This window comes from Procambarus clarkii, unplaced genomic scaffold (assembly GCF_040958095.1).
Source record: "Procambarus clarkii isolate CNS0578487 unplaced genomic scaffold, FALCON_Pclarkii_2.0 HiC_scaffold_95, whole genome shotgun sequence".
NCBI lineage: Eukaryota > Metazoa > Arthropoda > Malacostraca > Decapoda > Cambaridae > Procambarus > Procambarus clarkii.
In genome coordinates this window covers 3,324,617-3,335,860 of record NW_027189128.1, presented here as the reverse complement: position 1 = coordinate 3,335,860, position 11,244 = coordinate 3,324,617, and the positions used below count along the sequence as shown (strand labels likewise).

Here is an 11,244-nt window from a genome sequence, read left to right as displayed (position 1 = left end):
GAAGCAAATAGATTTGCTAATCTTTCGGCTTCTTGCTCTGGATGAACATAATGCGGCAGAGCAGGAGGCGATTTTCCTTTGGCCTTGTTGATCTGCCTCCAGATGTCGCCCAAGGATGTATGCTGATTTAGTTTAGCGCACCATTCGAGCCATTTTTCTTCTCTGATTTTTGTTATTTCATCGTGCACATGATCTCGGACAGCTCTAAGAAGTCCTCGATTAGCTATCTCTTCTGAAAATTTTCGTGCACAATTTAGTCTGTTATGTAGCTCTCTGATCCTATCACAGTAATACCAATGGTCCTTGTGTTGTTTGGTAATTGTTTTTCTCTTGGGGATGGCGTAATTCGCTGCTCAATGTATTGCATTTACTAAATTGATTTCCATTTCTTCGGTGTTGTCAGGAGGAGTGTAGTTTTGGTACCAAATTTCGAGAGATTCCTGAAACTTCGTCCAATCTGCTTTGATAAAGTCCCATCCGGGCTCGGGAGCTGGAGGTCTGGGAGGTAGTGCTATATTAGTAACTGTTTTTGTAGAAAAGTGGTCACTAGTCAGAACATGATCAACTGACCAATGACACAACTCATAAATACTGGTGGAGACAAACGTGAGATCCAGCTTTCCCCCACCAATGTGGGTTGGTTCTGTCGAGTTAAACTGACTGATTTCAGGCGCTTCATCCAAAAGGTGTTCAATATGTCTTCCGTAGGCGTCGGTTCTTGGTGAATCAAGTAGTAATTAACTATGAGCGTTGAAGTCACCCTAGATGATAGTAGGTGGTGTGACTGCTATTTCCAAGATTGCATAGAGATCCATGTCGTGTTCTCTAGGGCGCCTGTATACATTGAAGATGGACAGCATTAAGTTCCTCAAAGTGAGATTAACACCCATAATTTCGACGTTCTCTCCACAGTTAGGCAGGTCTGTGATTGCCGTGACATTGATATGATTTCTGACTAGAATTGAAATGCCTCTGTTGCCACCTTGTGCTATAGGGCAGTGGAAACCTTGGCTTCCTGGGATATTGGTATATCTTTCAGTCCTGGTGAGTGTTTCTTGAAGTAAGACAATATCAATGTTGTCCTTGAGAAGCACTGCTCTGAGTGCTTTTGCTTTGTCTTTGAATTCTTGAATGTTCCATTGTATAATCTTGAGATTGTCCATAATCCTGATAGAGTTGAATTCATTGAGTCCATGGTAGTTTCTAAAGTGCTAATTTCCCCGACGGCTTGTGTCTTCTTGGCTGGAGTGAAGACTGCTATTAGGTACTGAAACAATTCAGTTTCGTCACCTTCTTCGAGTTCTACTTCGTCAATCTTTTCAGGTAGGGCTTTTAGAAGTGTGTAAGAAATAAGTTCAGTAGATTGATTTTTGAACTTTGTTATCATTTCCTTTCTTGACTGTGGGCTGGTCTGTTACAGTGCTTGGATTTTTTTGTCAAGCATCTTGCTGAAGGTATCTGTTAGGGAGGCAATAACCATTGGAACAGTAGTCATTTGATACACCTTTGGTTGCCTTTCATTTGTCTTGGTTGGTGATGAGACTCTTGGTTGGGTCCTAGCTTCTTTGCTACATCCAGCTACAGGGGCATTTGATTATATAGGGATCGTCATTCGTGCTTGGTAGGTCTTGGAGGCAATAGCAGGTGTAATCCTTTTGCAGCCCTGATCTATTCGGTTGCTGTTGCCTTGTGAAGCAGTGCTTTGTTTTCTCCAGTTATTGGAGGCCCTGTTCTTGCTCAGACTAGGAGGAATTGGTGCTTTAGTCTTTTGATGATTTGTATCTGCATTTATTCTGACTTGCCGAGGAGTGTACCACTGGATTTTTAGCTAGGGTCTGGTAGATTGTGGTCTAGAAGTTGTGGCTTTGGGTTGCTGGGTAGATCCGAAAGCTTCTATTCTTTTTACCCTTTCTGGACACCGTTCGTTCCAAACGTGATGTGTATCCCAGCAGTTTGGACCTTTTGCTTTCGTTGGTTTGCCTTATTTATGCAGATTTTTGCATATGTCGGTGTTGTGGTGCTCGCTGCATACTCCACATTTTTCCGGGCAATACATAAGCAAGAGAGAAGAGAGGAGAAGAATATCTTAGAGCAAGAAAAAGCAAGGCAAAAGGTACGAATGGTAAGGGGAAATAAAGGGAATAGTAATAGGAATAAGAACATAAGAACAAAGGTAACTGCAGAAGGCCTATTGGCCCATTCGAGGCGTCTCCTATTTATATCCACCCAATAAGAATGGGATAGTAATAGGAATAAGAAGGAGGATAGTAATAGGAATAAGAAGGAGGATAGTAATAGGAATAAGAAGGAAGATAGTAATAGGATTAAGAAGGAGGATAGTAATAGGAATAAGAAGGAGGAGGATAGTAATAGGAATAAGAAGGAGGAGGATAGTAATAGGAATAAGCAAGGGATCGTAATAGAAAACAAGGGAAAGAAAGAAAGAAGGAAAGAGAATGAAAAATAATTGCAAGGGTAAGCTTATGTTTGGCCACGTTTGTTAGAAAGTTTAGAGAATTTGAGTATATACTGTGAAAGTGAGGAGTCACCATGAGCCAAGTCAAGACTCAAGTTCATGTTGGGTATGTTGTGTATTAGAGGCGATTCAACAAAACGGCATCTGTGTAGAGTAGAGGCAGGAGAGATTATTTTAGAGGAAGACCAATCAATAGGATGATTAGAATCCCTAACATGACAGAGGAGAGCATTGTTTATGGCTGCAGACTTAACACTTCTTTTGTGTTCTTTAAGTCTGTCATTAAGTGTACGGCCAGTTTCACCAAAGTATCAGAGAGTACAAGACGAACAGGAAATAGATTAGACACCAGCAACATTAGAAGCAGTGTGAACTAGATTGTTACGAAGCGTGTTGGTTTGTCGAGAGGCGAACTTTATGTCAAGAGGACGAAAGGTATTTGTAAAAGTTTTGAGTTCAGATATGAAGGGAAGGCAAAGCACATGGATACTAGTGATGGAAGCAGGTTTAGGATGAAAAACATTTCCTTAGCCTTGAGAATAAGCACAGTAGCTAACGCTACTGCTTCTTCTCTTCTGCAGCTTCACAGTAGCAAACACTACAATAGCTAAAGCTAATGCTTCTTTATCTAACTGAGACTAATTCTGTTAAGCAGGAGATAATTTCTTGCTTGCAAAATATACTACCTTATCCTGACACTCTTCTTCCTGTAATAATACACAGCCCACTCCTAGTGCGGAAGCATCTACCTCCAGTTGTAAAGGTGAGTTTACCAGTAAAATTAATTAATGAGCACTGGAGAATTTATCAACTCCTGCTTAATATTCTTCTTAAACTTCTACACTAACAGTAGAAGTCAAAGAAATAAAATTAACGAATTAAATGCTCTTGTCTGCATAGAAAAAATAGATATTATTGCACTTACCGAAACGTGGATGAATGTAGAAAATTTTCTACAACTATTAGCTGAATATCAAATAAATGATTTATACTATTTCACACAGATAGATATATTAGATGAGGAGGGGGAGTAGCCATATATGTTAGGGACAATTTGAAATGTAGTCTCAAAGAGGGAATCAAAACTGAGCCACACACAGAAACTATTTGGATAGAATTATACGAAAAAGCAAATAATATTATAATAGGAGTTATATATAGGCCACCAAATTTAGACAGAATTTAAGCAAAGCATCTATGGGATGAAATATCTAGGGCATCTAGATCTAACAGTATTTATGTCATGGGTGACTAATTTTAGTGGAATAAACTGGTTGAACAAAACAGGGAATAGTGAAGCAGAAGATTTTCTAGAATTAATTGACGATTGCTTTCTTACGCAACACATTAAGGAACCAACACGGGAAAATAATATTTTAGATTTAGTGTTAACTAACAGAACATAAGAACAGCCGAAACAAATTACCAGGGAAACACAAATTAATGACATCGAAATAGGGAGTGAGCTAGGGAACAGTGATCACAAAGAAATCAGATTTAGCATAGAATGGAATAGACCTGTAGGAGAAAATTCTGTTAAAGTGCCAGATTTTCGAAAAGCTGATTTTAATAGCCTAAGAAATGTTTTGGGTCAAATTGATTGGAAAGTCTTGGGTATGGGGTGGGGGCCGGTCTTGGAGCGAGACATGAACCCAGCGATAGGTGACGTAATTGGGGATTTCGATGTGGATTCAATATATAACTTATTTAGGAATATTCTAAACAAAGTACAGGAACGTAGTATACCATACAAATTGAATAGATCGAATACTAATGACCCAAAGTGGATAGCAAAGAATCTGTAGAACCTTATAGGTAAAAAGAGAGCTTGGTACAAAAGGATTAAAAATGGGGAGGTCACTTTAGAAGAGGAATTCGTACAACTGGTTAGAAATGTTAAAAAGAGATAAGGAAAGCAAAAAGAAACTATGAAGTTCGCATAGCAGGGCAAGCAAAGACAAATCCTAAAGGTTTTTTTCCAGTTATATCGTACTAAGACTAGGGAAAGGATAGGTCCATTAAAAACTGAGACAGGTCAAATAACAGATAGTGATGAAGAGATGAGTAGTATTTTTATTAAATATTTTGTATCTGTATTTACTAAAGAGGAACTTAACAATATGCCTTCTGCCGAACAAGTCTATGTGGGTGGGGACGAGGACAGGTTGACGAGTTTAGCAGTTACCAGGGAGGATGTTCTTAAACAAATAGTAAAACTCAAACCAAACAAATCCCCAGGGCCGGATGAAGTGTTTGCCGGGGTACTTAAAGAATGCAAAGAGGAGCTTTGTGACCCACTGTCAACCATATTTAATAAATCAATAGAGTCAGGCAGAGTGCCAGAGTTTTGGAAAGTTGCTAATGTGATACCAGTTTTTAAGAAAGGAGATAGATCACTTGCGTCTAACTATCGACCAATTAGCCTAACGTCTATTGTGGGAAAGTTACTCGAATCTATAATAGCAAATAAAATTCGTCTTCATCTTGAAAAACATAAACTAATAATTGAGTCGCAACATGGTTTTATAAATGGCCGTTCATGTTTAACAAATTTGTTATCTTTTTATTCTAGCATTGTTGAGGCAGTTGATAGTGGTAAGGATTGCGATGTTGTGTACCTTGACATTAGCAAAGCTTTTGATACAGTGCCACATGAAAGACTGATTAAAAAGATAGAGTCTCATGGTATTGGGGGTGTTATATTAAGCTGGATTAGGGCATGGCTATACCAAAGGAAACAGAGAGTTAGTATAAATGGAGTCAAGTCAGAGTGGGAAAATGTTGTAAGTGGGGTGCCTCAGGGCTCTGTCCTGGGACCTCTGTTGTTTATAATATATATAAATGATTTAGATTCAGGTTTGAGTACCAACATTTGCAAATTTGCCGATGATACGAAAATCGGTAAGGAAATTAATTCGGTGGAGGACTCACTATCACTTCAAGTTGATCTAGATAGGGTTTTGAAATGGTCGAAGGATTGGCAGATGCAGTTTAATGCTGATAAATGTAAAGTTCTGAGGTTAGGTAATGATGATAGGGTTACAAGATACGAGCTAGATGGTGTTGAGATTGCGAAGTCGAATTGCGAAAGGGATCTGGGAGTTATGATTAGTAAGAATTTAAAACAAAAGGGTCAATGCATAAATGTTCATAATAAGGCAAATCGGACACTTGGATTTATTAATCACAGCGTTAGTAACAAGACACCTGGTGTGGTTCTCAAGCTATATCTTGCTCTAGTTAGGCCCCATTTAGATTATGCAGTTCAGTTTTGGTCACCATATTATAGAATGGATATAAATTCACTTGAACGTGTCCAGCGTAGGATGACTAAGTTAATTCCCCAAATTAGAAATCTTTCATATGAAGAAAGATTAACAAAGCTTAAGTTGCATTCACTGGAAAGGCGAAGAGTTAGGGGTGACATGATAGAGGTTTACAAGTGGGTGAATGGACATAACAAAGGGAATAATAATAGGGTATTAAAAGTATCAACACAAGACAGAACAGGAAACAATGGGTATAAATTGGATAAATTTAGATTTAGGAAAGACTTGGGTAAATACTGGTTCAGTAACAGGGTTGTTGATTTGTGGAACCAATTGCCGCGTAACATTGTGGAGGTGGGGTCCCTCGATTGTTTCAAGCATGGGTTGGACATGTATATGAGTGGGATTGGGTGGTTATAAATGGGAGATGCCTCGTATGGGCCAATAGGCCTTCTGCAGTTGCCTTTGTTCTTATGTGATGTTCTTATTCCTGAAGGCCCTCGCCTCTCTTTCTGTCCACTTAAATATAGCCCCTTTTTACAATAATTCTTACAAGGGCACGAATTTGGTGAAAAGTTCTTCACGAATTTACAAAAATATGTTACCATCCCTACAAAAGACTGTACGTTCACTACTGATGTTGGGGCTGGGGTATCTACTATAGCAGCTACATTTCTGTGAGAAGGAATAAAGGCCTTATCTGAAATATCGTACCCCAGGTATTCCAGTAGCATCGGTCTTCAATGTTTTTTTCCCTTATTGATCTTCATATTGTGCTCTTGCAGGAGATTCTAAACCTTTTCTGATCTAGTATCATGCTCGTCCTCATTCTCCCCGCATACAATAATGTCATCTAAAAAGCTAGCCACACCCTCAATATTTACTAACAACTGGGACATGAATCTCTGAAAAATTGCTGGAGACGAGGAGAGTCCAAAAGGATGTTTTTTATATTTAAATAATCCCTTATGGGTATTAATCTCTAAACATTTCTAGCTCTCCTCCTCTACAAGAATATGCAAGTAGGCATCTTTCAATTCAGTCTTAGAACAAATTGCCCCCCTTCCTAACCACTGACAATACCTCGTCCATCTTGGGCAATGGATATTTTTCGCAATGAATGTGAACGTTACGTTCTTTAAAATCTAAACAGATTCTCATGGATTTCCGGTCAGCCTTCAACACTGGTACAAATGAGGTTGCCAACTCACTGTATGTAATTGGTTCTAAGATGTCTTCTGCTGCATGCCTTTCCAGGGCCGATTCAACCAGTTGCTTGTAATTGAACGGAACTTTACTTCCATTGAATAATTTAGGTGAAGCCCTACTTTTTAGGTGAATTTTTGCCACCATGCTATTAATTGGCTTACCAGCATCCACTGAAAATTTTTCCAATAAATCTTCAGCACGTTTAATTTTTCTTAACTAACGACACTTCATCCAGGCCCGCCAAAAATTTTTCACTTTTTTCATGAGATTCTTACGACATAGGCTACGATTATGTGAATCCACTACATAAAAATCATGGGGAATTTATCTCCTATTATTGCCTAGTTTTTCTGATACCTTGCCATAGATCTTATTCGGTACATTATCGTATGCAATTAATGATTTTCCGTCGGGTTTTACATTCAATTGCAAGGTATCTGCCCCAATCTCTTGACAGTGTTCAACCCGTTCTCGCTATAACATAGTATCTATGTAACTAAAAATTTATAGTTCCTATGCTGCTAATGTTCAAAGTTCCTCAGTGGAAGATTTCCAGTTATTACCTATCACCAAGCATCAACCCTTCCTCACGTACCATAGTGTGTCCCTTAGTACCCTGTCCCATCACCGTAGACAGCAGAATAGTCGTGATTGCTCCAGTTTTAATGATAATTATATATTTTCAGTCCTAGTAAATTGTGAAATTTGCATGCTCTTTTCCAGGCAATTCGAATATTATATATCAGCTACATCCTATTGAAAGCTCATACTTTTGTTTTGAGAAATGTTGGTAGTTTTCAGTAAATTATAATAAACACTATAAATTATTACATATAATAATGATGATTTTGCAAATCAATATTATACAAACGACGAGACCAACCCATATTATCCCATTTCGACCTCATTAGTGTTGCTCCCTGGAGGAAGCTGTTCCCGACGTTCATTGCTGCCACATCGACGAGTCTTCCCCATTTACCCTCCTAAATTTATCCTCCTACCATGTATACCAAAACAAAGCCCGGTAAGGCCACTAAGAATGATAGCACACCTATGAGGAATAACCCAACTAGCCAGGCTACCAACAGAAATAGTGCAGCTGTCTTCCACTCGGGGGCCGCCGGAGGGGGGGGTGGTACGACTCTCCCCTCAACAACAATAACACACGATCAGCTGGAGACGTCACTCCACCCAGGACGTCACTGGGTGGAGTGACGTCTTTGGCGTTTCCGACCCGGGCCATGCAACAAATAATAAACCACAAGGAACATCTTAAACGAGCTTCCGCCTCTTGTTCTGACTTCAAGTGCTTCGCTGATAACCCATGGTTCTAGTTATATCCCAGATACATGAAGGCCAAATATAAGTAATCGAATAGCAGTCGACCATAATTAAGAACCTACAACCCGAAGCTAAAGCCATGCTCAAGTATAATCAAGATCTGTCTACCAGAGTCAGGCTCCTTCAGCAGGAATTAAGCTATCTTAAGGACACAGTTACTAAATTTGAACCAGTAAAAATCATTAGAAAACAAGAAGAAATGTTGCAAAAGTTTGAGAATCATTTTAACAATCTACAACAGCAGGACACTGTTACCCAAGACGAATCATACCAACAAAAGCTCATTGATTCTATCATTATTTTATCAGGTATTTTTCCCCCCAAGAAACTGACGGAGAGGACTGTGCTGCCATCGTGATCCGGGAATTGCTTGATTAGATGAAGTTTTCAATTCAAGCAAGAGACATCAAATCAACATATAGAGTGGGTACCAAATCATATGGTGGAAAAACTAGAAGAATTCGGGTGAAATTAGATAGCTGCTCCCGCAAGTCTGACCTTATCAGAACTGCAGTCTCTAGTAAAACTCTGTTTATGTGAATGAATGTCTGACCAGGACAAGACAAAGTCTCTTCTTTAAACTGCGTGAAGTCCATAAAAATTCCATTAGATTAATCAAACATTGTTTTGTAAAGAGATGGTAAGATTCTAGCTAAGAAAACTGACACTGGGGAAAACTTATGAAATAACCACTGAGGCACACCTCAGGTCTTTCCTCGAAGACTATGGGATAATTGCTGAATAGCCTGAATATAAATTATTGTTTCATCTAACAACCAAAGTGTACTACAGCTCTGCCTTTCTTTCTTTTAAAAGGTTTTTAAATCTGATATTTTGTTCTGTCTTTTTTGTTATTGTTTTTCTCCTGCTTATCCCACCATTTTATATCTTTAATTTATCCCACCATTGTTTATTTGTTTGTTCATTTTTTTCATTTGCCACTTACTGTTTCGTTATTTTCTATTACTGTCTCAATTCAGTGATCCTCATTTTACTTTACTGTTTCTATTATATGTGTATTTGCATTTTTTCTTTATTTTTTACAATAATTATTTCATATATATATATATTTAGCAGATTTAGTATTTTACTGCTCAGCAATGGCTTACCTTATTGTATCTTGACTCCATTGCATCCACATGCAAACTGATATTGATCCTGAACTAAATCTGCTGTCGCAAATATACACTAACCTGCATATTGATCATCACTACTGCAGGTATTACACAGCACACCTGACCAAAAACAAATTCCAAAAAAACATTTGCTTATCAGTTTTCAACCAAAATGTCAGATCACTTGGTAAACATTTTGATGATATAAATGCACTACTTACTGCACTGGGTACTAAACTATCGTTCATTATTTTAACAGAAACGTGGTTAATTAAAGACCATACTCAACTTTACAACTTTGCTTGTTTTAAAGCCATTCACAACTGTAGGCCTAACAAAAAAGGAGGTGGCACAGGTATATATTACCAAGATACCTTCATCTGCAATAGTGTCATTAGTGATATAGATGACTACTGTGAATATACCTTCGCTCAATTCTCTTATAAATTCCTTAAATTCTCCTTGACTATTGGAACTATCTATAGATTTCCCAATACAAATATTGCTGCATTCTCAGATAACCTTAGGAATCTTATCATAAACAACAACCTCAACAAAAATCGTGTAATTCTGGGAGGTGACTTTAATGTTGACCCGTGTCAACAAAATAGCTTTCAAGTCGACTAAGGGGCTAACTCCCGAAAATCCGAAGAAAAATGGAATATTTACGAAAAATTACGAAAAATACTACAACGTTCAGGCAACACTGTGGTGCAAACCGTTTTATGTAATCTTGAAAAATAACGTAATTAGAGTCAAATTTCCTGCTGCAACTTTCGTGAATCTGGTCCTCGCGGCGTGGGTGCGCCGCGGGGTATTGTATCTTACGTTGTAGAAGTCTTATTTTTCGTAATAGCGTTGAAAATAACATGTTATGCATAAAATGAATATAAATTCACTCATTGGCAACAGTCTCGTGTGAGAGAGAGGGGTGGTACGTGGCTCAGCCCCTCAGTCACTGTGTGTGTCTCTTAGGGAGTGGATGTATCGCTGACGCGCTCTCACAATATCTCCCAGAACTCATGCTATTTTTGCTATTTGTACTGCAATATGACTTACCAAATGAACAAGAGAAAAGCATTGAAAGCTAGATGCATGCGAGCTCTCCATAGAAGGTACGAGCTGGCCGCAATGCGTAAATCACGCATTGTCACGAGTGAGCGAGTAGAGTAACTTGTCGCGGCGCGCTACGCAACTCCAACTTTTACAACTAGATCTGCCTTCACAGCCTTTATTTATTATTCAATTTACATAAAACTTGCACATTATATGTAGAGTTTACGCCTCTAAAAACGGTTGATATTTTTCTTATCTACGTAGATTTATTGATTTTATAAATAATGATACACTTCATTTTGTTGCATACGTTTTTGGGAAACTTTTAAAAATCTGTATTATTGCACTAAATACATCTAGGATAAAGATCTAACAACCAAATCTTTATTATATAGTAAGGTCATGGCTGAGTGTCGTAGAAATGATTTTGGTTCACAATTGTGGGCTATGAAAGCAATTGAACATTGTTGAAAAATTGTAAAAAAAAAAAAAAAATTCTCCTTCTCTATTTAGGCTGAGATGCTGAAACTTGGCCTAGGTGCAGCACCTTTCACATGCATCAGGATAATAAATTATGAATACCCAACAACAACTCTCATAGTTCCGGTCAGATACCCCCTAACAGCCTGAATTCCTGTATGCAAATTCCCATCATCACCAGGCCCACCCGAATCACTCAAACTTCCTCTTCTACCTTGGATCATTTATGGACTAACATAACAGCTCCCGTTGCCTCTGGTATAATCACTGACAGTAATGATCACTATCCTACCATCCT

General features: G+C 38.4%; 1 protein-coding gene across 1 annotated transcript; it reads right to left on the bottom strand.

Moving 5' to 3' along the window:
• Nucleotides 1–761: 761 nt before the first annotated feature.
• LOC138360096 (uncharacterized) lies at nt 762–1,163 on the bottom strand. Its single transcript, XM_069320037.1, has one exon. The coding sequence runs from the start codon at nt 1,161–1,163 to the stop codon at nt 762–764; it is 402 nt and encodes a 133-aa protein (XP_069176138.1).
• Between the last annotated feature and the right edge of the window lie 10,081 nt (nt 1,164–11,244).

What these genes read in the sequence shown, in the direction of transcription:
- LOC138360096 (XM_069320037.1), bottom strand. Translation starts at nt 1,163, where the DNA reads ATGGACAATCTCAAGATTATACAATGGAACATTCAAGAATTCAAAGAC.